Source organism: Neopsephotus bourkii, unplaced genomic scaffold (genome assembly GCF_033783945.1).
Source record: "Neopsephotus bourkii isolate Nb327-2 ecotype Australia unplaced genomic scaffold, CSIRO-AGI_Nbou_v1 NB_1037, whole genome shotgun sequence".
Taxonomy (NCBI): domain Eukaryota; kingdom Metazoa; phylum Chordata; class Aves; order Psittaciformes; family Psittacidae; genus Neopsephotus; species Neopsephotus bourkii.
Window position 1 is genome coordinate 55,295 of NW_026901526.1, and position 27,200 is coordinate 82,494.

Consider the following 27,200-nt stretch of genomic DNA (forward strand, 5'->3'; position numbering starts at 1 on the left):
AAATGAAGACAAGGACTACTAAGAATGGTTTAGGTGATCATGGAAAGATAACTGGACATTATAAGTACATGGCATTGCTTTCTTTCCCACCTTTACATGATATGAATGCTCAAAAACTGTGACGGTCCTACTACAGTGCTATTTGTAAAATAAATAAAGCATTGCTCCCATAATTCACTGCTGGCTGCTCTCAAGCTTCATAGTGAAAACATTGTTACACAATCAGGTTTTCTGAACATGCTGCTTTTGCCAAACAACAATAACCATCCTAGATAGCAAGAAAACAGTAGCGCAATAAAGGCAGTATAATGAATGCAAACTCTGTTCAGTGCTGTCGATGTAGCTAATTACATATCCATGCTCCTTGGATAGCAAATGCCATGCTTATTAACACGATGTATCTATCCCCTTGTTGCAACAGAAAGGCAGCCTTGCATCCGTTCTCTGCCTGTTCCATTATAGAAGCAGAGGGGGATTCCTTCCCCCTGGACACACATACACAGCTATACGTAAACCTACACACTTTATTACCGTGAGAAAAGAGCCTAGCAGAGAACAGTTTTAAGTAATATTTGGTGACCCTGGCCCCTGCGCTGGCAGTCTGTTGCTGTATCTTCCCCTTGGTCGTCTTTCTCCCTAGACTGAGAAACTTGGTATGGTTTATTTGTCTGTGCCGGTATGCTCTCTTAAACCAAAGCGTCCAGGCCCGTTACCAGCAGGCCAACCCTGCGCTCCTCCCCGATACTGCCGCTCCCCCAGGCCAGAGCAGGCCTTTTGCTGCAGCACCGGCACTGTACCGATGGCTGCAAACCCCGTGGCTTCAGGGCGCCGTCAGGACGCACATCCGAGCCCCAGCGGCGCGGGTGCGAAGGTGCCGGCGTTTCTTCTCTCGAGGCCGATGAACGTCCGAGCCTCGCTCCTTGTCGCGCCACTGCAAAAGCAGCCCCTTCCAACCGCCCGCCAATCAGCCACACGGCCACCGACTTTGGCGAAGGAGCAGGGCCCGCACCAAGCGGCTCCAGGCCCCAGCACGGTCCAACCGCGGGCAGGCGGCGGACAAACCACGTCCTCCCCGTGCCACCCGCCGGCGCTGGCAGACTGATAAGGGTGTCGGGAAACCCGCGGAGGGATACCACGCTGCCGCATGACCGCACAGATGTAGGCCCGGCCGCTGCCGCCATATCGGCCGGGGGAGGGTTGGCTTGTCGTCAGAGGAGCGGGCCGCCGCGCCCAGGTACCCGCAGCGGAACCCGCGGGCAGCCCCGCTCGGGCGGCGGCAAGCAGCGCCACCGCAGAAGGGCTGCCCTGGCCGACGAGCCCGTGGGCCGCCCCAGAACCTTCCTTTCCCTGTCCCGCCCTCCGGCTACGAGCCCGCGTCTACCACTCGCGAGATCACGCCCGACCTGAGCGGGGCTGGACCACAATACGCACCGGCAGCGCATGCGCCCGACCCACCCGGCGGCGGCTGCTCCGCCCCTTCTCCCTGCCGCGGGGGGTTGAGCCGCTGGCAACGGCTTGTCTCGCCCTGTCCCACCCCTCCGCGGCTCCGCCTCTCGCTTTCCCGCGGCGCCTAGGCCTGGCAGGCGGCGGTTGTGCCGGACTCTCGTCCTCTTTTTCGCTTGCGGGCGGCGCCTCTTCTTGCTTCTCCTGTTCCAGCCCACACGCCCTTCTTCCTCCCGGTGCTGACGGGAGGTGGTGGAGCAGCGCGGGAGGTGCGCTCTTCGGCAGCCTCTCCAGCGCACTGCCTCGCTGCCCGCTGGGCGGCTGCAGCGCTCCGGTCGGGCGCCCCCCTCGGCTGTTTCCGGGGGAAGGAAAAGCGCAGCTGCCCCCTCCCCCTCTCCGCCTTCCTCCCCCTCCTCCTCCTCTCTTGCTCCCTCCCTCCCGGCCCCCCCTCGGCGCGAGCGGAGCGCGGAGTCACCGCGGCGCACAGACGGGCCCGGCGGCGGCACTCGCACACAATGGCGCTGAAACGCATCAACAAGGTGAGCGCGGCGGCTCCTCCTCCGCCTGCCCCCGCCACCCTCCTCCCCCCGTCGGGCTTGGGTTTTTTTCCTTTTTTTTTTTTTTGTTAATTTTTATTTTCCGTTTTTCCTTCTCCTTCCCCGTTCGCTGCCTGGGAGGAGAGGGGCACGGCTCCGGGGGGGGGGGGTGGTGACCGCCGGGAGAAAGGGGGAGAGGCAGGAGGCCGGCGGAGCAAGACCGGCTAGTGGTCGGATCCTTCCGGCGAGGCCGCGGCCCGGTTGGGGCGGTGAGGCCGCTTTCTCCCGGCCTAGGCCCGGGGCCTCGGAGGTCGGCCAGGGCCACAGAGGGCGGTCGTTGGGGGGGACTCGGTTGAGAGCAGGGCGCGGCTCGATTGAGGCCGGGGTGCAGGAGGCGCCGCTCCCGGGGACACTCAAATGTCAGTGCAACCTGGAGCCTCCTAGGCTCGGCGGTGCCGTTTCCGCCACTGTCCCTCCGCTGTCGGCCGGCCCGGATGGTGCCGGTACGGGTGTGCCGTACCGAAACGGAAAGGGTTCCGGTCCGATCGCGGCCTTCCTTGGGGCAGGCAGTCCGCCTCTCGGGCCGGTCTCACCGTTGGCGTGCAACTTCTTTCCCGCATTGTAAGATGGCGGCGGGTTCGCCTAGTTGTGGCTCTTTCCGGGATCTCTCGCTTTCTGCAATAACATGACACACACACACCACGCACGTCCGCACTCTTGCCGGCTCCGGAGCGGCTGCCGCTGTGCCATCCTCTCCCCGGGTCCCCCTCCTCCTCCCGGGACCGCCTCGGCCCTCCACCCCGCCGGGGATCGCCGGCCGCTTCGCCTCGCCCCCCGCGCCGGGCGGGAGCGCGCTCCGCGCCGCCGCCTCCCCGTTGCACAATCGGAGCCGGGTGGAGTAACTTCGCGGCTAACTCGGAAAAAATGCCGAGGTGATGAAAGTTTTCTTTTTGTTGGGCTTTTCGATTGTTGGTTTTGGTTAGTTTTGGCCTTGGTGGGGTCCCCCCCCTTTTTTGGGGGGGGGGGGGTAGTGGGGGTGGTTTTTCTTGTTTTTTGTTCTTTTTTCAAACCTCTTTCAAGGAAGAAGGCTCCTGACGTGAGGCTGCACTTGGGGTAGCTTTAAGGGTTTCTCGGCGGCAGCGCTTCGGGTTCGGGAATCGCTGAGATCTAATTGCAAACGCCATGGAAGCGCAGTGGCGTTACCGGGAAGTCGCTGTTGATCTGTGCTCCTTCGCGAGCTACGTGGAGCATTTACATATTTCAGGAGCTGAGGGGAGTTTCTTGGACATCTCGTAGCCTGCCAAGATGGCAGAAAGTCAGCGTGTCTAAAATCGGTGAACTAAACTTCCGTGCACAAAACACCTTTTAGAGGCACAGTATGAAGTTTGCCGTCTATTAGCTTTACTGTACTTTTACATCACTTTGGCAGTGCTTGTGGGCACATTGAGGTTATTTATGATTTATTAGTGAAAGGATAGTTCTGCCATCCCCGAAAATTTTAAATCTATTTTGAATTAGCGCTAGCTAAGGGAATTGTCTTTGAACTCTGGCTGTGTTCTCACAAGAATTTCAAAACAATTCCTTTTGAATCTGCCATCAGCACTTGTTCCCCTGTATTAGTGGATGATATCACTTGAGTTGAAACACAGCTAGGATACTCCCTGGTATGCTTTGTCATCAACTCATGCTTATGAAACACGCTCAGGTGCTGCAGGTAAGAATTTATTGTCAAACATGAACCGAGGCAAACCCCCACTTAGGTAATCATCTGGTGGTCAGAACCTTAAAGTGATTCAACATGGCTCTTGAATCACTAAGGCATCTCTTCGACTTTAAGGCCTTGGCCTGTTGTGTGCAGTGTCTTGTCCTTGCAGCAGTGTACTTACTGGTCCTTACACTCTACAGTACTGTGTAGTATGAAGCTTCTTCCTTTGCCTGGTACTAGAGTTTAGAATTGGTGCGATGCTTGGGTTAGGATTTTTTCTTGTTTGTTTTAGATTGAGGTTTTTTGGTTGTTACGTGTTTGGTTTTTTTATTTTAATTTTTTTTTTTGGAGGTGCTGTTTTTAATTGGTTTACACTGTTACAAGGTACACTTCCAAGTTCATATATGGCTTACTATTTTGATTTTGTATTTGCCAACCTGGAAAGTGACATTTTGCTAAACTGAAACCACTGCTTGCAAGTTGCTTTCTTCCCAAGCATGGTTTCCAATATGAGTGTTTACTGAGGCTGAAATCCAAAAATAGCAGGACCAACTTTGCAACAAGACAGTTGCGAATTTAGACTTTAATCCTGCGAACCACTAAGACAGAGACGGGATCCCCTATCTTCTAATCATAAGGTCACAGATCAGACCTTGAAACTCTCCACTTCCTTGTAGTATGCTGTTGGCACTAGATCATGACAGGCTAAAGAGAGATCAGGATCTCAGAACATTGTAATCACACACAGCTGATTTAGTCTGACTTGTGGTATTACCTGTCAGGACTAGAATTTGTTCTCTCCTGCAGCAGATGACATCCCAAGTGCATCAGTGAAGGTTTTTTCAGTCTGTTTGGCTGAATCCCTCTTTGTTAAATGTACATATCAAGCAAACCAAAGTTTATTATACTGCGTAAATCAAGACTTTCAGACTCTGTTAGTGTGTGTTGTAAATTTAATGTGAAGTATGTTATGCGTTCAGGATGCATCAACTCCTACTTAGAATAGAATCATAAAATAGTTAGGGTTGGAAAGGACCTTAAGATCATCAAGTTCCAACCCCCCTGCCATGGGCAGGTACACCTCACTCTGAACCATATCACCCAAGGCCTCGTCCAACCTGGCCTTGAACACTGCCAGGGATGGAGCATTCACAGCCTCCTTGGGCAACCTATTCCAGTGCCTCACCACCCTAACAGGAAAGGATTTCTTCCTTATATCCAATCTAAACTTTAAGTTTTAACCCATTACCCCTTGTCCTGTCACTACAGTCCCTAATGAAGAGTCCCTCCCCAGCATCCCTATAAGCCCCCTTCAGATACTGGAAGGCTGCTATGAGGTCTCCACGCAGCCTTCTCTTCTCCAGGCTGAACAGCCCCAACTTTCTCAGCCTGTCTTCATACGGGAGGTGCTCCAGTCCGCTGATCATCCTCGTGGCCCTCCTCTGGACTTGTTCCAGCAGTTCCATGTCCTTTTTATGTTGAGGACACCAGAACTGCACACAATACTCCAAGTGAGGTCTCACGAGAGCAGAATAAAGGGGCAGGATCACCTCCTTCGACCTGCTGATCCGCGCTGCTTTTGATGCAGCCCAGGATACGGTTGGCTTTCTGGGCTGCAAGCGCACACTGCTGGCTCATGTTCATTTTGTCATCGACACATAAATGGCAAATTCTACTTTTGGCTTGCAAATGAAAGCACATGGGTATTTGTGTGTTATGTATTGGATTGTCTACTTCTGGAACACCCTTTCTAAAGCGCTCTCCGGACTCAAGTAGTTGTCAGGTACATAGCCATTCCCAGAGAGTTTATGTTATGCTGGAGCTCGTGGTCACATCTGTGCCATCTGCTCTGAGGGCAGCCTGCATTTGGTTGGCAGAATGCTGCTTTTATTTGTACGGTTTGCTTTGTACAAGAGTGGCAGTTGTTTTATTATAACAAGCAACTCCTTTTGCCATGGAATAATGTGAACCTACATCTTAACTGTTTCCCAAGGGTGAAATTTTTTCCCCAACTCTTTTTTTCCCCCCAATTTTCAACAAATTCATGTTGATTTATGAGCTTGTATGTAAATGATTGACACATGCTTGTGGCATGTGGTATTGGTCTGAAATGTCGAGTGGTACCTGCTGAATGCACATCCTGTAATTGCTGCAGCATGTTGGCACTTCCGCTTCAAATGATCATGATGATCTGGTAGCAGGGAAACATTTATGTAGGAGTACAGAATCGGGAATGTGTAGAATTGAGAAAACGTGAGGATGTTACATCATAGATGCACATCCATTTTATCACTGCCGTACGCATCCATTAGAGTGAGGTAGTATAAAAGGCCTGAGTGGTGGTTTTGATAGGCTAAAAGAATTAATACAGGAGATTAATAGAATTAATATAGGAGGTGTATGCATGAAATGTCTCATCTGAAAATCCTTAAAAAAAACTTGTGGCAATTATGCTTTGTGTCCATTTGGCTAAGCAACCGGGCATCATTATGTCAGGGTATTTTAATAGAAAATCTTAGGGGAAGTTGGCATCTGGGAAGCTAAAGGCTGAAGGTGGCAAAGCCATTTATTGACATTTTAGTTCATATTCAAGGCTTCCATTGACCGTGGTGGAGTGGAGAATAACTATTTTCCTCAAGGCTATGGCCTCCATTGCTACTCCTACCTGTATAATTAATTGCAGCTTAAACCCCATTCCTGCAGATGCTCATAGTAAGAAATGCCGCGAACCCTGGTGATAACCGTAATATTTTTTTGAGATAGGATGTAATATGCAGCAGTGAAAACAGCATGGAATCCTTATTAGTTTAACCAAAGAAGTAGCTTTTGTAAAGATGATTTAATTAAAGAGTTTTAGAGCTTGCTTATTGCTTTTGTTTTAAACTGCTTATTTCCTTTAAACTTAGGATGAAACTAAAAAAACCCCAATAAACTAGAAAAGCTGTTCAAAATTATGTTTTCTTCTCTGGATGAAACCTACAATACTTTATTTTCACCGAGTCTTGGTTTTAGTTTGCTGGGCTTACTTAAAAATAGTTTAGTAACTTGAAGTTACATGATCTTATGCATTGAATGAATATTTGGAAGACTGAAATTGTCTGTTCAGGGGCTCAGAGTTAATCTCAACTAGCTAATGAAGTACGTTTCATGAGCTTAGTTAAAATGCTTTAAACCTTTGTGAATATTCTCTGTATGTATTGAATTTCCTGTTTTACTTCAGTTGCTTCACCTTAATTATCCAGGGGTAGACCAAGTCTTGCCTCAAGTAGACACTGCAGTGCAGCTATGGCACTCACTGGTTAGAAGGGTCATGTTGAGCCAGAAGGCAGTGGTTGATTTTAAATATTCCAATGTACAGTAATGGAGTTTGGGAAGCACTAGTATTGAAGAACTTCAGTCTTGTTTAAAAGACAGGACAAAATTATTCAGCATCAGATGAAAGCTGTCATCACTTAAATTCTGTTTAAGGTTTAGCTTATCCAAATAGTCAGGAGCAATGTTTATACTATGAGATGAATATCAATAAAACAGAAATATTGCTTCTTAATTGGGTAGGTTTGATTCTCATATTCAAGTGCAGCATTTACTATATTATGGGCTTGGACATGTTTTAAGAACTGGTTATTTTTAATGGCAGGAAAATTGATGCTTCCTTAACTAGAAAGTTTGGACTGCAGTAGTTTAAGATTTCTCCTGTTAATTGGGCACTAGGCTTGTGAAGCAAGTTCCCAGCCAGCACAGATCTTTAAATATGTGCATTCGAATGGGGAGAGAAGGGGATTCTAATCTCACTTAAGTAATTTGCAGAACTTCAGAGATCAGTATTCCATTAGTTGGGTACTTCTTGCAAACCTTAATAAAAACAGTTCTCCAGTATGTTAAGGATTTGGGTGGGATAATGTACAGGGTAAAAGGTTGTCCAGTCAACGTTTTCTTTATGACCATTCCAGCTTTTAAAGATCTGCTTTTGAAAGTAAGCTGGTGTTTTTGCTATTATTCCCTGTGTGAGTTTCTTCTACAGAAAAGCTGATGTAGAGCTGCATAGAATGAGCTCCCTTCAACAGCCTCCCCTATCTGTAACCAGCTCTGGAGCACTAATGCCTTTCTTTGTGCACACACGTCAATGAAGGAGGGAGGGGGGAAGGATGTAAACAGCTGTAAGTAGCAGCTGTTGTATACAGGACAGTAAACTGCCTCTTGCCAAAGGCATCCCTGTCCCTCGTGGAGGCCACCTCTAGCATGGCTTCATTCCTACCTGAGAATCTTTTCTCTGTATCCATTGGGGTTGAACCACTGAAGGAGAGGAAGGGTGGAGGTTCTTGACCTTGTCTGAGAAGGAGTGCAAAAGGGTAGAGCTTTTGTGTAATTCAGATTAGGGCACTGATACACAATCTGCAGTAAACCTTTGTTGCAAATATTAAGGTTTTGCCACTTTTAGCTGTCTGCCCCGTGTTTTTTGCATAGGTCCCTCCCCTGTACATCAGAGCTGGCAGATGGGTGTGTGTGGTCTGCACTTCAGCAATAGGTCTGGTATTTCATTATAAGCTGACTTTTGTTGATAGTTTAGGCTATGATGTTGTAGCTTACATTGAAAAAGCTGAGTGACAGGCATGCGTTTTCTCCTGTGACTGATTTGATGAAGTAATCTGCCAGAAAAAAAGAAATTAGTGTGAGAAATGAAAGGAGCAGTGAGAATGTAGATATGATTGCAGTCAGCAGTGCATTTTGTGTGTACTTTTGAGGTCCCTTCCAATCTCTAACATACTGTGATACTGTGATACTTACTTTTTTGTGAAGTTGGCTTTACCAGGGGAGTCTTTAAAACTTTGTTGTGTTGCTCATGCTGGACGGTTTTGTCCTGAATTTAAATTTAACACCTCAAACTCAAGTACAGGAGCTTTTATAAAAAACCTTTTATTTCAGTGGGCAGTCATCTGAATTGAATGTGGTAGGTAGTGTTGGGGAAGCCTTGCAACAAAAAATTAGTTAAAATTACATTCACAAGTTTAAATTGGTGTTTATGCCTTTGGCAACCCTTCATAAAACACTTGGATGTAGATGAGATTTAATGCTGAAAAATGAACCAAACAGCATTGCAGGATGCAGTACTGAAAGCTAAAGAAGGTAGAGGGGATTCTTATGTATTTTATATAGGCACTGTTCGGAGCCTTCTTACCAACAGTAAACTTTAGTATTAAAATTCTGAGTACAGGAAGCCTTTGTTCTGAACCTCATCCCTTTGAGATGCGCGATATGATAGACATATTAAAGATCTCCTGCAGCTTTTTCCAGTGTAATTGTAATGGTTTTTTTAGTCTGGTTTTAAGAAAGCAAGATGGGAGGATTGCAGACTGCTTTGCAAATGTTAGGCCCTAGTGAAAAAAGGAGGAGACAAATGTTTAATCCTTTCCGCAAGCATCTGGAGACCAGAGTTGCAAACTGAACTGAGCACAGATGCTAAAGTGCTTTAGCTTTTTCCAGTGGAGGGCATGAGGATTGTGTTAGATGCTCAGTGAACTTTCAAAGTAAGCTTTCTCTGTAAACTGGACTTAAGTTGGCCATCAATTCTGTAAGCTCTTTCAGGTTTCTAGTAAGTGTGTGTCCTTCTCTTGTGCAATAAATATTTCCCAACATTTGCTGGCCTATTTGAATAAAAATGCCAGATAATTCTCTAAATCAGACAACTGCAAAAATATGTTTTTCATTTTAACCTTAGATTTAATTTCTTTTTTGAATAATGTAGAATTTCCTGAATGACAGTTTGCCAGATGAGCAGTGGCTCCCTTCCATTCCCCTAATTCAGACTGTGGTCTGTTCACAAATACAGTTTTAAACTTTTTCCTTAATTATATATATTTAGCATGTGTATGTTTATATTTATTATTTATTATTTATATATTTATTATTATTTATATATTTATTTAGCACGTGTAGATATATATTTAGATGTGTAGAAATCAGTATTGTCTAAATAGCGAAGGTAGGACTCAACTGTAAGAGCAGCTGCACTCCAGAAACAGGCTTTGTTTGTGTGTTTCCTTGGGGCTTTTTATGCTCTCTTGGCTCAGTGTGACCTCGTTTTGTGTGTAACTACCTAATTCTATAGACAGGCCTTAGTTTTGTATCTCTGCGCTAGCTGTTCAAAACATAGAACCATTAGAAGGGTAATTATGCACAGTAGCATAATATGGTGGGGTCATTGTTCAGTTGTAGGTAAGTTGGTATAATCATCCCCAGGTAGTTGTGTTCATAGACTGTACCCCTATGGTGTATTGCAGTAGCGTTCACATGCATCTTTAGATTTGCATAAAACATGGACTGGTAAAAGACATGCCTGCTTTTCTGAAAGGAGAGGTGATGTTCACTTTTTAAAAAGGAGAGATGAGAGTTCACTAGGTTAAATAATTAAATTTCAGAATAACATGTCGGAGTACATCTAAAAATGAATTCACCACACTGGTTACAGATGCGTTGTTAGAATATCAATTCGGTAACTGTTATATGATATTCCTCTCCATGTATTTTGTTGTGAACGTGGAGAGTTCTTCTATTCAGAAAATGCAGACTTACTGAGTTTAAGTTATTAAGGGTGCATGTGATTTTTAGAAAAACCTTGTCCTTCATTGTCCCAGTCCCCAAAATTGTTGTTTGTGGAGGCTTGGCAAACTCTAGAAGGCCTCTGTCACATGGAGTCCAAGGCAGTGCACAGAAGTGCTCCTTCTGGTTGATGTGTCAAGTGCTGGTGGCTGAGGTTCCACTGTATGTTACTGCATCCTTGACAAACTGTGGGCAGTCTGTAGGAAGGCTATCAACAGAACACTGCCAACCCAAGCATCTAATGAGTGTTAGTTAATCTAGCATTTGTGTGAAATTGTCTCTCACAATGCCAAAATCTCATTCCTGAGTGGTAGTAGTCAGGCCAAAGTGCCTTACTTTGAATATAAACTTCTTTCCAATTACATCACTTCACATTTGTCTATACGGAATTTACTGTTCCTTTGTTTATCTTTGTTTTCCTTCTGTTTTGTTCAGCTAGGTGCATCTTGCAGTTTCTCTTGTGGCTGATTTACATATTTATCTTCTCTAGGGGCTGCAGTGTAGTCCTGGGTCATAGAACCAAAGATCATTGTGGTTCTTGCAGGGAAAATCTCCATGTCAACAGTATGCTTAGTTTCAGGGTCCATTATTCAAAAGTTTGGAAAAGCCAGGATTAAAATACTTGGTTATTGAATGGATAGGTGGTTAAGCAGTGCTTCACTTTTCCTTTCAATGTACTTCAGTCAGTGTGCACAACCCTTACCCTGCACTGAGCATGTGTTTTTAATAGCCCTGTTAATTTCAGGGAATGGTATTTGTCATAATGCCTTGGAATTGATGTATGTAAAGCAGTCAGATTTTCTTGAGTAGAACTGTTGTTGCAGGTTTTGAGTACTCTAGGGGGGGAACAAGCCATACCTTTGAATTCAGTGCATAAATATAGGTGTGTGGTTGCCATCCTTTTTGTGCTGAATGTCTTTAATCGGTGACCAGGAAAGAGAAGCTGGTAACTGAGCTCCCTTTCTAGTTGGATCTGTCCAGCTACAGAGGTGAACTCTGCAAAAGGCTGGAATACAATTGAGAAACATTTCAGCTGTTGGTAACTCTGAAATTTGCTGGAAACCATTACCTGCATTGTACACCTTCCAAATTTCAGAACAGAGGAGAAGAGCTGTAGACAATAGTCTCATTCACAAAGGGCTTATGTATTGAAAGGTAGGTTCTTTGAAAAGGTATCATGTAGTCATCTGAGTAGCAGTATCACTGTCCAAGCACATGCAGTAGCTAACAGTTGCACAGCAGTGTGGCATTTCCTTCCTTGAAAGGCCTAAAACATGAATATTTCTAGGTTTTCTTTTAATATACAATTATGATATTGTTGCTAGATACTGTACAAACAATATGTGGTGTGTAGCCTGAGAAGTCCAGTACGAAAGGCTTGAGAAAGGAGAACTGTGAAAAGTAGAACAAGCAGCGTTATCACGATAGGGACAATCGCAACTGTTACATTCCTGGTTATGTTTTTGGTTTCTTAAAAAGTGTCCTGTGCTTTTTGGCCCTTGCTGTTTTCTTTGACTGCCCTTCATGTGTTTTCTCTGCATGTTTGCTCAAGCGTCTTTTTGGAAGTGACAGGAACCTACATATTTCAGAATTATGCACTGTCACTGTGCATTGTTTTTTCCATTTAATAAATGCTATCCAAAAGGCCAGCTTGTTTGAAACTGATAATTTTCTACTGTTTACACTTGTCTTGTGATGTGTACCATGCCATTGCTTCCTTATTCAGCTTAAAAATCCACGTTTAGTGTTCTTTCAGACTGTTATTTTCTGCTTCCAGGAGTAACTAATTTTCAGGCTGAAACGAATGTTGCAAATGCAGGTGTGTGGGACGAGGCAATAGTTCTTTGCTGGTTGATGCTTCTTAATCTTCAAACAGGCTTAAATGGTCTTCCCCTCCCTTTATAGCTGCTTTCCATCCCTCTTTTCTAAAGCTGTTTTCATCTGTGAGCTAATGAGTAAGACTAATGCAGTGATGAATTTTTTGATGCTTAGAGTTGGAAATATCCTGTTTGACACAATATCAGACAAGGACTCTAATAAATGTTGATTTTTGCTTGGCTTAAGTGTTCTTTATTTTCTTTAATTTGAACTTATGATTTTATTGGTTTAACCTTTCCTGCCCTCCAAGGCAGAACTTAAAGCAAATCAACCCCATTTTTTCTATTATGCTTTCCTGATTACAAACCAGAAAGCTGCAGTAAATGATTTTAACATAATTCTGTTACAAATCAATATTAAATTTAACTCTGAGTTTATGCCTGTGGAGGAAAATGAGTGATCTTCTGAAGCTTTGGTGGGAGTGATCTTCTGCCACTCTCTATTTAAGTCAGCTGCTACTAGCATTAAAAATGAGCCCAGGCTATTTCCAGCTTAAGCTAGAAAAATGTAGCAGCAGTGCTACAGGGAGTATGAATGCTGACAAATGGGAAGGAAGGGAGCTGACGCAGATGCTGCTCTGTTTGGTACCTTGAAAGAGGCAGTTTGGTAGGCATCAGGCTGTCATTTCTTACTGAATTTGCTGAGACCTGAAAACATCTGTGGTAAAAGCAACTAGTTCCTGTAAGCATTTTCCTTCACTGTCTTGCTCATGTGTATTTGGGTGAGGTATCCTTTGTAATTTTTCAAATTTTTTTCCTCCTTTAAATGACTTCTGTAATCTTCTTAATAGCTGCTAGGAAGGAGTTCTTAAAGGGTTTTTAGCAGCTTTTCTGTAAAAAAAAAATTAGACACTTTTGCAGTTTATAATAGTATTTTATTCCTGCATTCATACTTACAGGTTAGTGTTTTGGATCATCATAGAATGGTTAGGATTGGAAATGACCCTAAGATCTAGTTCCAACCCCCCTGCCGCAGGCACCTCACACTAGACCATGTTGCCCAAGGCTCTGTCGAACGTGGCCTTGACTGACAGGGGTGGAGCTTTTACCCCACTTCTTTGGGCAGCTGGTTCCAGTGCCTCACCACCCCCTCTTGAAGCATAAGCAGTATTTTCTGTTATTATATTTATGAAAAACAAGCAGATTAGTTAGCTTCTATAAATATTTTTTTCCTTGAAAATACTGGTTTAAGGTTTTTTGTTAGCTTTTTGATGAATCCACAGGTAAAGAGAAGAGAGAAGATTAGGAATGGGACTGTTAGACTAATAAAACTACATCTTTCTGCTACAGACCTTATGTGAAACTGGCACAAGACCCTGGTGCTGAATTTGTTTTAAAGCAGGTCTGTTTGCTCCAGTGGCGAGTACTGTTGCTGTATTTCCAAACTGTTGGAAAATCATCTCTGTTTTCCAAAACTGTTGCAAAATTGTATGTGTATTGCTTCCTGTATATGCTGCATTGCCATTGTCCTTTAACAGTAGCATTGATGCTTACTCCTTAAAGAGTGTTTAAATCTGTAACAGCTGAGTGAATAATCATCCTTGTGGAGAGGTAGGAACTGTCACCACTTTATATTTGGAAACTGGGACACAGAAATGGTGATCTGCTGGAGCTATACCGGAAACCTCTGGCAGTGCCAGAGACTACTAGTCACGGTTGTAATTCAAGACTAATCCTTTCCGATAGGCGTATAACGGATCACTCTGAACCAAATTTGGCTTTCTGTTTCTATGCAAAGTCGTTGGAATTTGCTGCTTGGGAATTTATTTTTTTTCCTTAGGCCACCTGTAAAGTGAAAAACTGTAGGAGCTGACCCCAGGGAAGTATGGGTTCTGCTTTGATGGGGTTTTAAGACAGCTTGGGATGCAACTTGGTGTACCTCTTGGTAAAGGAAGGCACTACTGCAATTGAATGTAAATAAAAAAAATAAGTAAAATAGAAGGAGTATTAGAAGCATAAAGCCCTTATATATTGAAACTTTGCAGAATACTTAAATGCTACAGTTCTAGTTAATCTGTAAAATGAAACTGAGCAGGGTTTTTACCTTCTCGGTGAGAAATGGGGGAAAGCAGGGGAGCAATTGAGCTGGTTTCTTAAAAATAACTGTCTTTAATTGACTCATGGAAATGGTGAAACTTGGTTTTGATGTCAGGAGTTTTTCAGATGAAATATTTCCCTGTTGCAGAGTAGCTGCTCTTGATGTCTGAGCTGAGAAGGCAGAAAGGGTGCTGTGTGTTTCTGCTGCTGAGTGGGAGGCTTAAAAAAATAACAATTAAAAAAAAAGAAAAGAGCTCCTCCCTTTCCTTGAATGAAATGCTTCAACTGTGCTCCAAATATCACAGCCCGTGTGCCTTTGCTGGTTTAGTTGATGGTTATTCCAGTTTGCCTGTTGGATTCAGCACAGTTGTAGCTTTTAGAAGGCACTTTTAAAGAGAACTTTTGCTCCCTTGTTGGAAAAACCTCCCTCCTTTTATGTAGCTGTGAAGTGTCACAGGCTTATCAAGGAGGTGAAATAGGCCTGGTGTTCTGTAAGCAGGCAGAACTTGCCAGCGTTTGTTTCACATTTGCGTGCGTTCTTCCACAGCACCTCACACTGCTAAATCAAATAGCTTTACTCCAAACATTATTCTTCTGGCCGTAGTACCTAAGAGAAGCCTTATTTTTTTTAACTTGGTGGGTAAACTACTTGCTCTGTAGTTGAAATGTGAAGTGATGTATTATATTTCTAACCTTACCCGTGTTTGAACTGCTTGGAACTGCATCAAATTAGGGCTGTTTGGGTTTTTTACAGAAGTGTTTTGGGCCAGACAACACTTCAGTCCTTTAGCTTACAAAAATCACTGCTTGTTTGTTCTCTAGAAGAGTTCAAGTGGTTAAAAGGGGTAATTCTGGTCATGTATTTTGAAATGACTAGAGACTGGAATGTTAAAACTCCTGGTTTCAGCTTGTAAATTATTCTTAATTTACTGAAGCAGGGGTTTGCACATATTTTTCACCAGAACGTATTAAATTTAATGTTAGTTTTACATTTGCAGTCCTACTTATGTTTACTTTTCCAGTTGAATTTATCTATTTGAATTAGAGAGACGCTCTGATTTTCCTGCTGAGTTAACATAACTTGATCAAGTACTGATTTCGTTTCTCTGAGGACAGTAGTACCTTTTGAAAAGCTCTCTAGTCTAATGCACATACCTCTAACAGTCTGCTTTATGCTGATCTTTTCTTGTCGTAATGCTATTAGTTTTTGCAATTTTCATAAAATGTATGAAGAGCTTTTTCATGGTTCTTAGTTCCTGTGATAGTTCTTAAAAAATAGGATCTGTTCTTCTTGCCTGATTAAATCAAATAATTTAGTAATAACTACACAGGTACATTAAAATAGTAATGTTTGTGTGTTTGCTTATTCTATTGCTACAGTTTATTTTAAGGGACAAAATATTTTTGTTTTAGTTTTTGAAAATGATTGCTCATTCTTAGAACTGGGTAATATATTTAGATGAAAAATAAGCCTGATTAACAAAACTTTCTGCATTTCTTAAAGGGGGGGGGAACCAAAGCACAATCCGCCCCAGATCCCCCCCAAAATATTAAAGGAGCTTTCTATGTGAAGGTTATTTTACATTCATAGTTTGCCTTTGCATGGATAATGTAAATTGACATAGCAGTCCCTTCCAGAGGGTGCTGAATAACATATGGACCTCGTAAGTGATATTTTATGGTAGAAATAAGTCTGTCACGGGGACCCTCTGTAATAACTGTGGAGTGTAGAGAAACGTACTATAAATGGATTTCCTGTGTTCATCTGGAAAGAGCTGTTGCCCATGCTTCCAAATAAAAGCAGCAGTGAAATGAACTGTAATATTAACTTCATTCTGCCATTGCTTATCAAAACTGATAAAATTCCATTTTACATAACAGTCTGGTTACTACATAACCAGTGCAAAACTGAAATCTGTTTTTTCTTATATTTGGGAGTGGGGTTTCTTTGAGCATATGGATGTCTGCATGTTATTCTCTGTGTTTGCAGCAGTTGTCTTACAAGGAGCGAGGTATCTTGTGTCACAGAGAACTTAATTTTATTAATATTTTTTCCTCTCATTTTATATTGGCTTACACATACTAGATTTTTAGCAAGTGCAGAATTTCTGAAACTTAAAGGATGCTTGTTAGGATATTCCTAGGCAAAACACCTGTCTGCTCCAAATGTGCGTGTGTTTCCAGCATAATAGATATGCCCGAGTTTCTTAAATGTCTGACAAAGTAATGGAAAGTTCTTGTTTTAATTACTTGTGCAGACTTGTAGCAAAATAACTTGTATGCAGCTTAATATACAGGAGAGGGACTGAAGAGTTTCCATTTTTTCTCATGACTTCTAGATGCCTTGACAAGTGCAGATTTATAGAAGCTCCTGAGGCCATTTTTAGATTCGAAAGAGAGCAGGGAAGAGGGAAGATACCCGTTACATACTTCCAACTGAAAGTATAAATTTAATTTAAAAAAGACACTGTCCAAACAAGTAGCTTGTAGAGCATTTAAATGAATTAATGCTGAGCTGCTTTGATTCATCCCAGTAATCTTGATACTACACAAGGAATTTTCCATCTGAAGTTTCTGATGCCCTCTGTAATGGGGAGGGAATTGTTTCTGCAGCTCAGTTATTCAGAATTGTAAAGGCATCATTGTCTTAAATGTGTAGTTTAAAATAAAAAATACAGGTATTTTGTCTGATTCCAACACTTGTCATCTTTTTTCATTTTCCTGTCTGCTTAACTGTATGCAAGATACATCCCTGCTGGAGGTAGTGGGGAAGATGAAACTGCATTTGTATTGTGTGGTTTGGTTTTTTTTTGCTTTCTGTTCTAAGTTTTAATATCAGATATTACATACACAGTGCTTTGTTTCATGAAGACTCATCAATAGCTTTCTCTCTTCCCACCTCTCTACCTAAGACTGAATCCTTGAAAATTCTTCCTCAGAAAGTGTTTAGCCTTTGCCCACTTCAGGTTCTGTGCCCTGTCTGCTCTCCTTCTGTCCCTTCCTTAGCAGGAATGTCTTCATGGTAGTGACACTTATTTGGAAAAGCATAGTCATGGTAGCTGTTTGCCTTCATAGCTGGTTTTGGTGGTGATTGTCTTTTTATAAAGACAATTTTGATACTGATCTAGTGGTACTATTAGCTGTTACCGTTCATTCTTCTGTGCTTGTATATGGAAAAACTGTTAATTGTTTTTGATGGAAAGTGCAAATGACAGTTCATTAGCATTTCTTCTCTGAATGGTGTGTTTATTCTTTTTTTTTTCTAAAGGAACTTAGTGACTTAGCCCGAGATCCTCCAGCACAGTGTTCAGCAGGTCCTGTTGGAGATGACAGTAAGTAACCCTAAGTTCTGTGTTTTGCTGTGCTAACTCAAAACATATCATGCATAGATAATAATGCGGAGTTTTTCTTTTGTAGTGTTTCATTGGCAAGCCACAATTATGGGACCTGTAAGTATTCTAATTCTTGTGACATGATATTAAACAAGAGTTCTTGTTCAGGAGGAAACTGGGGGGTTTTGTTTTGCTTTTAGTTCTAGAGGTATTCCTTACAGGAAATGAAGGGGGGATCAGTCTGATGATACTTACTGCTGGAATGTTTTATGAGGACATTTCTTTCAGCTGAAATAATCTCTGAAGCAATGTTAGGCAATATCAATATGTAGGAACTTTGTTAGCATTTAATTTTTTCTAAAATTTGAATCTAGCGTGGACTTTGTAGTAGAGCTGGTCCTAGTGTCAGGAATTAATTGGGATGCTTTTGTTTGGATCTTAGAACGGGGAATCCTTATTTGATCTGGTGTCGTGCACTGAGATCTTGAATGTTTTTAGGACTAGAAGGGGAGAAGTCACTGAAATGTGATCCAGCTATTACTGGAGGAAAAAAGTCTCTTAAATGTTCAACAAGCATCTGAAACCTGAATGTGACCTTTCTCTTGCTAGAATAAAGCAAGCAAATGTTTTTCTTACTGAAACCTTAACTTGCAAACACTTGACATCTGGAGTTCTCAGGGCTGGTTGTCTGTATTTAGGAAACAAAACCTTCTGTAATTTGAGAAGACAAGTATTGAATTCCAGTAGACCTGCAGCTACAATATGGTTCTTCTGGTGAGGCCACAAAGTAGGAATTAAATATTAGTGATGCTGAGCTGCCCTGACTTAAGTATAGTTACAAATGTGGTTTTAGGAAGTGGCTATGGAAAATGTGCTTATTAGAGGTTCACCTGACTGGAAAAGCAGCTTCCTATTCCGAAGTCCCTGGTCCTCATTGATTGCAGCTAGGTGCCTCAAAGTGATGAAGTTGTTTAATAGCTATATTCATGCTTAAATAGCAAGGAATGTTCTGCACTACACCGAGTATAATTTTATGTGGCTGATGTCTGCATGGACATAAGGTATTAAACCTCAGTTGAATTTAAATTTGTATTATTATGTTTAGCTTCTCCTGGTTTAATAATGTACAATTTTTCCCCATGTGCTTCTTGTGCTGTCAAAAGGTCTGTGTTCCTGTTTCAAGGTTGGGCAGTATCCTGACAGAAGTGTGGTGTTAATAGTTCTAGTGCACCTGTGGTGTGGCAGTCATCTGGCCTTCCACCTCTGTAGTAGGATATTACACGGGCTGTGAGTTTCTTAAATGTAGGAGAGCTTCCATTGCCTTAACACATTCTGAGAGGGGTTTGTGTAATTGCTAAAAATGTATTCCTGGAAAATGCCCAGTAAAAGGGTTCCTTTCTGGTTCCTTAAGGCCTCACATAGTATCTGTTGACCAAGTACAAGAGTTTGCATCTTGAGTGCTAGGTTTTCAGCAGAGATGAGATAGGGTATTTGTGTTTTCAGGTTTGAGTACCTTGTCTTGTGTCGCAGAATTTCATTTTCCGGTATTTAACTAAGATGTGGTTATTTTCTTACATTGGTGAAATGTTCTTGCAAATAATACGAAAATTCAGTTTGCAAATAATTCACAAGTGTAGCCTATGTATCTCATTTATTTTCCTCAGTCCTGAATCTAGAATTAAAAGCCTTATAGTCTTCAGGTTAAGCAATGGAATAGAATAGTTAACTCTATATTTCAGAAATTTAGTTATAGTTTCAAGTAAAATTTCGTACATATTTCTTCTTGTAACTAGTAACTCTCACAATTCCTATTTAGCCACTCCATTTATTCTCTGTATATTTTCAACTTTTTTGCGTCCACATGTTGCTTTACTGCTAATAGTTAATGCCTGAATGAATTACGCCGTGATTGTTTCATTGGAGCAGGGAATAAGCACTCACACTTGATTGTGGTGCATTTCTGAATGCAGAAAGGGAGGAAGAATTTACTTTAATCTTGATTTATTTTTTTTTAATTGATGGGGCTGGTAGGGTAGCTTTTTTCTTATGTTTTGGGTTTGGTTTTTTGTTTTGCAAGGAGCAGAGTTAGGTGTGTATTCATTCATAGGTTTTCTGCAGGAGTGAGCACTGCCTGAGCTAAGGACAAAACTTAGGAGGGAATAGGAGGCCTTTATAGAGTTGTCCATGGCCACTGAAAACTGGATGGCCACAACAGGGAGCTGTTTTGTATGAATTAGCTCAGAGAAGTCCATATGGAAAGTGACCTGTATGTGTTCTGTATCGTTTACCTTAGGAAGTAGTAATTGAATTTTAATTGTCTCTCTTGGCAGGTAAGAGAGAGAGGTCAGTTTTTTAAATAAATTTCCTGTTATTTATAAATAACATCTTGAGTGATATTTAGTTGTAAAGATGGTAATAGGAGAATTATTTGTTTGCTTTGACAGAATGACAGTCCATATCAGGGTGGTGTATTCTTCTTGACAATTCACTTTCCTACAGACTACCCTTTCAAACCACCTAAGGTAAGTATTGCTTTCTCAGTTGCCAAGTTAGCATTCTCTAAAAAACCAAGTACAGGACAGAAATTGTCACATCTCTGTTGCAGTATTGTCCAGTTCTCACTTCTTTTCATGCATTCCTATAGTATATTAGATGACTAGGTCCCTCTTTGACTACCACAAGAACGGGCGTGTATTTAGGAGCATATTTGTATGTGTGAATTTTGAATGTCTTGGAATGATGTTTGGTTTTATTTCTGTGGGGTTTTTTTCTTATTTGGTGCAAAATTCATTAGCTTTATATTACTGTAATAGAATTATTGATGAAGGAACTGTCAAGTATTACAGTGTAGCTGGGTTGGTCTATAGGAATGTGACACTGTGGATGGGGATGAACGTGCTGAGTGCCTAAAATCAGCGAAGATGGTATTTGTTAGAATTTGGCAGTTATTGTGAAATAAATTTATCAAACACTAGCACTGTCTTCTAATTTTCAGTCAATGTGAAAGTGCGCACTTGGAGCGGCTGCAGTGTTTGAAGTTCTTTAGCTCTGTGATGGTAGTGTTACTGTGGTTCAGACACTTCTATTGAGTTGTCTTCATCATGATGCAGGCACCTGTGATTCAGAGAAAGGGCAAGTATGAGGCTGTGTTTTAAATAGTGCCTGGTGACTGGAACTAGTGAGAGGTTGTGGCTTGGGTGCATTTCAGTGAATTAGGTTCAGTTTAACTGCTTAATCCTTTTGTTTTAGAGTAAATGAAGTTGACTAATGACTAATGGCTTGACTGAGAAGAAAGGGGAATGTCACTGTCATCATAGACCGAAACACACTCTTCTTTCCTTTTTTTCTTTTTTTTTCTTTTTTTGTTGCAGGTTGCATTTACGACAAGAATCTATCATCCAAATATTAACAGTAATGGCAGCATTTGTCTTGATATTCTAAGATCACAGTGGTCTCCTGCTTTAACTATTTCTAAAGGTAACTTTCATGAAGGAGAAATGCTTCCGTCTTGTGTTGAATATTGTGCTTTTAGCTTTGATTGAGTTCTTACCCATCTCTTGATTTCCCTTACTTGTTCTAGACTGTTTTGCCAATTTGGTAATGGTATCTTAATGTGTTTTTCATGGATATTTGGGATTTTCTCTTAACACCTTCTGCTTCATGGCTGTTGAAGGCCTTGTCTGACCGCTTCCTTGCTTCCGTGTTCTTAGCAGAGCTTACTGGCTTAGTCTCAGAGGAATCTGTCTGTGTTGGGATTGAAATTGGCTTGTGGTGGTATATTTGAGTTAAGGCTGGGAAACTGTTAGCAGCTATCCATGTAGATGCACACTTGCATATTAATTTAAAGGCACTTTAGTAATGAAATCTGCATATTTTTTTGACTGAGTCAGTCTAGAATTACATGCAAGGTTATATTGCCATATCTTTGTGGTAGAATGAGTGAAAAATCTGTTACTGATACACATTCCTTTCTGCTACTGTGCTCTGGCATTGTATTACATCATGAACTAAGCTTACTGATTCTACTTCAGGATAAATTGATGCCCTGCAATTGAAGCTTTGTAGTTTTCCTCGTTTTACTATAGTAAATAACAGTTAAGATGCGGATACTTTGACTATAATCAAATTTGGTTTGCCTCAAAGCCACTGATCACTGTGGCTTCAAAAGATCCATCAAAGTGCTCCTTTGTCTATAGAACTTGTAATTCCTGTCTGTCCAAGGGATTGGTTTACTTTCTGAATGTGGATTCCGTACGTTTTAATGCAGTCACTGTTGTTTTTCTTTCAAAGCTGCTGTGAGAGCAGAGGATAAAGTCATCATATCTGCCTGCAACAGTGTTACTCTACTTTAAGACGTACATGTAGTTTTATCAGTGCAGACCAGAGTATTGCTACCTTACGTAAACCAGGAACGGAATTCAGTCTGATTTGAAAATAAATAATAATTTTAAAAAGTTCTGGGTTTAGTGACTAAAAGCATGGAATGTGCTGGTTATTAGGATACATAATAACGTGACTTTGTTGGCTGCTACATTGCATCATAGTGCAGGGACAACAGTGCTGTTCTTGTGTGCTCACTGACAGCTCTAAGTATTGGGAAATAGGAAACAAATAGTTCTTAAGAACTTTTAGTCATTCTGGGCTTTTTATTTAGAGTGGATTACAAATTTTGGCCTTGTATCAGGGAAAGGCTTTTTGGGTTCTGTCCTGTGCTGACAGTATGCTAATGCAAAGATCTGTGCTCCGTGGTTTCCGAGAGTGTTACTCCTGGTTTGCTCCCGAGAATTCAGTTCTTTCTTTATTTTTTTGTTACAGTTCTCTTATCCATTTGTTCACTGTTATGTGATCCAAATCCAGATGACCCACTAGTGCCAGAGATTGCACGTATCTATAAAACAGACAGAGACAAGTAAGTACAGAGGCACAGAGTTGTGTAAGACTTTGAAAGAGTGCATTGTCACACAGCAATTGTTGAGTGAGCCTTTTGTGAAAATCTGGGATGGAGAGAACTTGTGTGTCAAAGGAGTACCTGTTCTTGGTAGTGCCTAATTTAAAAACAACGGGGATTAGTATCTTTGAAGTTGTGGGTTTTCTCCCGTGTGTGGCAGTATGTCAAAGCATGTATTGCCCAGGTTTTTTTATTACCATGCATAAATAGACTATAGTCAGATCTTCATATTGAGGAAAAGCTAGCTTTGTTATTCTGTTGCTTTCTTTTGGTAGCAGCTTGCTGCCTCGTTGTGGTGCTCCCCTTGGAAAAAGGCTGCGTAACTTTTTGTATCTGTGTGAAAACAACTTTTTTTTTTTTTCCTTTATGTGGTTTTAACAGTTTTCACAGATAGAATTATATGAAGTAGATTGTTTTTTATATAAAATATTAATGCTAAATATACTTGTCCAATTAGGTACAATAGGTTAGCAAGAGAGTGGACAGAGAAATACGCTATGCTGTAGGGTAAGAATATGTGCACATTATGGTGCATTTAACAAAATGGAAACTTGTCAGCACTTGGGTGCTGCATGCTCTAAGGCACTGGATTAACTAACAGATAATTGATGCACCAGTTATATTGAACTTGTATATTTAACAGCTTGATCTGTGGTTAGTGTGAAATGTATTGGCTAGTCACTATTTCTCACAGATACTGCTCTTGCATGGCCAAAAAGAAAAAAAGATAGTATGAAATAATTACCAAGTTTTGAGACAGCTTGTCAACCTGTTCTGATAAGTATTTGCCCAGATTTTGTCAGAATGTCATTAAAAGTGATGTCTTGTAGCAGGACCTCTTGCATAGACATGAGTGAATTTAGACAATCTAAACTTTAACTTTTTATTCTTCAGCAGCGTCTGTGTTCCACATACAAACTAGGAAAACGTATGGGGATTATGTTCTGCTTGTATAGTTGAAAATTAACTTCTTACTGACAAGCATGGAATTAAGTATAAACTAATTGTGAGCTCAATTCCTCTGGAAGTAGTGTAGTTAAATATTCTTTTAATGTCCTTTTTAAAATTGCTTGAGCAATATACTCATGTGGAAAGAGAAATATTAAGTGTGAAGAAATGCTTAGTGTTGTTACTCTTTAAAATGGGAAATTCGACGTTCTGTATCCAGTGACATTATTAACCAAGTAATCTTTACTTATGGCATGTGATACTCTGTAAGGTTTACCTAAGGACAATATTTAAACAAAATGCTCTCCTTGCCTCTCCCACCCCAGGTAGTCTCTGTTTGTTCCCCTTCAGTAGTTTTTCACAACACGTTTCTAGCAGATGGGCTTGTCTTGAATTTAGTGTTTCATGTAGATGAGAGGATATCCTAGTTACTTCAGGGAGGGATTTTCCATTTTTTCAGTTCCAAGTGTATCTTGGTGTAGAAAGAGCCTTCTCTTAGTGTGAAGGGAATGGGGAGATGGGTATAAAGTGATACGTAATCATCGACTGCTTAGGAAATTCATTTTCATGCTGACACCAGTTCCTGTTTTTTTTTCACAGGTACAACAGAATATCTCGGGAATGGACTCAGAAGTATGCCATGTGATGCTACCTTAAAGTCAGAATAACCTGCATTATAGCTGGAATAAACTTTAAATTACTGTTCCTTTTTTGATTTTCTTATCCGGCTGCTCCCCTATCAGACCTCATCTTTTTTATTTTTTTGTTTACCTCCTTCCATTCATGCACATGCTCATCTGAGAAGACTTTAGTTCTTCCAGCTTTGGACAATAACTGCTTTTAGAATCTGTAAAGTAGTTACACAAGAACAGTTGCCCAAGATTCAGAATTTTTTTTTAATGGAGCATGTGTATTATGTGGCCAATGTCTTCATTCTAACTTGGTTATGAGATTAAAAACAAACATTCCTCACTGCTCTAGCAGATACTGAAGATATCACCTGCAGGGGGGAGGGGAGATGGATGTTCATTTTTCTCTCATCACAGAAGTAACATTGCTGTAGCAACATCCATCTTGTTCCAAACCTTCCAGTGTTAGAGAACTGAGGTTTTATTATATACTTTTGCTCATAACTGATGTGTCTGGAGAATTGGTACTGAATCTATAGCATCAGCAGAACAGAAAATGTGATGTATCTTATGCATGTCAATAAAGGAATGACCAGTTCTTGTTTTACAGAGAATGGAAATTGGAAGTCAAACATCCCTTGTATTCCAAAAATGGGGTCTAAGAACATTTTTGTAATTCATTTAAATTTTGTTAGGAGGCTTGGAGCTATTAGTTAATCTGTCTTCCAGAACACTGTTTAATATAAGCACTGAATAAATGATGCAAGTTGTCAATGGATGAGCGATCAACTAATAGCTCTACTAGTAATTGATTTATTTTCTTCAATAAAGTTGCATAAACCAATGAGTTAGCTGCCTGGATTAATCAATATGGGAAACAAAATCTTTTGTAAAAGCAAAGCTGGTTTTTGTATATACTGTTGGGATTTGCCTCATTGTTTAACATCAAATAATGATGTAAAGTTCAATAGAGTAAATCTTTTGCCATTTTCAGTTACAGTGCTCAGTCTGTTGCAGGTTGACACATTGATCAGCCTGATGTATGCAGAATTAATAAGCTAACATAGTAGTGTAGCCTTAGTGTGCTACACTTGGTGCTGGGAGCCCAGCGTTCAAGGATGGACTTGGGACCCAGCAGATCAGAAGTGGTGTATTGTGGAGATACTTCCTGATGCACCTGTGTTTGCTGACTGAGAACCTTTTTCTTCACCTTGTACACTTGACAGCTGAAAGATCTTAATGTGGGAGTAATGATGAGGCAAAAAATATAAAATAAAGTACTGTTTTGATGTGGGAATTGTCATGAGGCTGTGTTGAAGTGACTTTACTATGTGGGATGTTCGTTACCATTGAAAAGGACTTGTTCAGCCATGCTGCCATTTACATTGATGACTATTTTAATGCAACAGACACTTTCTTCATGTCAGGTGACTAAACGTGAATAAAGACTCATTGCTGTTGGATTTTTGTTCTACAAGAAACATTGTCTTGTGCCATTAGTTTATCTTTGCAGCAACCAAGGGCATTATTAAACATCTGGCTCTCCTCTTTCCTGCCCTCTTGCTTCATATTTTCCCTTGTTTGGTTATTTTTTGTCTCCATTCTTAAGATCCATAGCTTCATTTTCTCTAGTCCTGTACTATCACTTTATTGTGCATCTGTGACTTCACACCGGCACCACTTTTGCACTGCTTATAGTTATGTACATTCTGATTCCTTGTCCCCACATGGATGTGGAAAGCTAGATGTAAAATAAATGTTAAACCTTAATTTTTATAAAAATTTGAACATGTAGTTTGGACATGGTTTGTTCTGGTTCTAAACTATGAAAGTGAACTTACTTTAAAGTCTAGTTGGCTTGAAATTTAGAAACCTGGGCTGTCTTTTAACAGTGCATGCCTCACTGAAATGACATTCTGAAATTTGTTGATGAAGTTGCAGTCCATGCAGTATTTCTGCTTTGCTAACCAAAGATTTTTTGCTTACACCAGTAGCATTACGACTGAGGTAAAAGTTTATATCTCTAAGCTTGCAAACATGTTGCTGTCTCCTATTTGGCAGTTGTGTCCATTTGATGCTTATTTGTCTTGGTGTCATAGCTACTGAAATCACTTATGTGATCAACTAGAAAAATGTTTTGTGAGAGACAAGGCACCAGGCCTCATAAAACTCAAGGAAGCGTGGATGGGTCAGGGTCAGGGTCAGGGAAGGAGGAGATAGTAGGATGTCACATGAAAGTTGGAAGCCTTGTTTGGACCACTGTGTTTTCTTGTGCATCTGTAGTGGTCTTCCTGTGATAATTTTCTGTAATTAGAAAGTGTGTATTTTGATGAAAGTACAATGGGTGAATTGTAGATGTTATATATGAATTGACAGAGGTCAAATTGAGACTGAAGATCTTTGTGAAGTAAGAAATGACAGGTGTTTTGTCCTTGAAGTAGTCTCAGTAGTGTCTTTTGCAGGCTTCCTGTGGAGGTTACATTGGGCTTGCTTTTCAAGTAGGGGAGCAAGGGGAGGAGGTGGTTAACCATGAGCTAATAAGGAGATATCAAAAGAACCTTAGCATTTTCCAAACAAAAAAGCTTTATTAGTGGTCACCTCAGTGAGTGTTCTACATACCAAAACTGCAGATAGTCTGAAAAGTGCATAGTACTTGCACTTGGGGGGGGGGGAAGACTTCCAGGTTGAACTTCATGTGAAAAATGAAGGGTTTTGAAAATATTGGAGTGAGTTACCCTGACAAGCTCTGATAAATGCAATAATGGCTTCAGAACAGAGAGGCCAGCTCAATCCTTGTTCAATTCCAAGTCTTTGATTGAACAAGGGTTTTTCAACAGCTTTTATTTGAGAATATTTCTGGAGAACTAAGTCTCAAACCAAGGCACTTGGACTCAACAAGCATGTAACAAGGAAAGAAACTTGTATTTCAAGGCTGTTTCTGGAATAATGTTTTCAAAGATTTTTTGCTGTGTTCAAATGGGGTTTGAATTTGACAGCACAATTCTAGTCAGCTTATTTAAATTTCACTTGGAAAACTTTTAGTGGTTTTAAGCACATTTTGGAGCCTTTTTAGGATGTCGTGTTGCTTAGGGTTGTTTTTTTCTTTTCCTGTCTGCTGATGCACACAGCATCTTCTGTGTTGCTTAAA

At 41.2% G+C, this 27,200-nt stretch overlaps 1 protein-coding gene and 1 long non-coding RNA gene across 5 annotated transcripts; one reads left to right on the forward strand and one right to left on the reverse strand.

Moving 5' to 3' along the window:
* The first annotated feature begins 1,614 nt into the window (after positions 1–1,614).
* Positions 1,615–25,533, forward strand: UBE2D3 (ubiquitin conjugating enzyme E2 D3). 4 transcript variants are annotated; one of them, XM_061360896.1, is made up of 8 exons: positions 1,615–1,982; positions 17,464–17,527; positions 17,613–17,644; positions 19,972–20,049; positions 20,899–21,004; positions 22,343–22,436; positions 22,933–22,982; positions 24,024–25,533. In XM_061360896.1, exons 1-7 carry the CDS (start codon positions 1,959–1,961, stop codon positions 22,979–22,981), a joined length of 447 nt encoding a protein of 148 aa, XP_061216880.1. In that variant the 5' UTR covers positions 1,615–1,958; the 3' UTR covers position 22,982; positions 24,024–25,533. The 4 variants fall into 4 exon arrangements, with proteins under 4 accessions (XP_061216880.1, XP_061216883.1, XP_061216881.1 ...); XM_061360899.1 differs by having other exon boundaries at positions 1,747–1,982; positions 17,599–17,644; XM_061360898.1 differs by lacking the exon at positions 1,615–1,982 and adding an exon at positions 2,888–2,911.
* LOC133216302 (uncharacterized) lies at positions 8,069–9,202 on the reverse strand. Its single transcript, XR_009726609.1, has 2 exons — positions 8,466–9,202; positions 8,069–8,418 (listed from the first exon to the last, which is right to left on the reverse strand). It is a non-coding gene; the product is annotated as an uncharacterized LOC133216302 (long non-coding RNA).
* Positions 25,534–27,200: the final 1,667 nt, after the last annotated feature.

What these genes read in the sequence shown, in the direction of transcription:
- UBE2D3 (XM_061360896.1), top strand. Translation starts at nt 1,959, where the DNA reads ATGGCGCTGAAACGCATCAACAAG. An exon ending in ACCCTTTCAAACCACCTAAG is followed by an intron (nt 20,050 to 20,898) that starts GTAAGTATTGCT and finishes TTTTTGTTGCAG; the next exon opens with GTTGCATTTACGACAAGAAT. An exon ending in TATAAAACAGACAGAGACAA is followed by an intron (nt 22,437 to 22,932) that starts GTAAGTACAGAG and finishes TTGTCCAATTAG; the next exon opens with GTACAATAGGTTAGCAAGAG.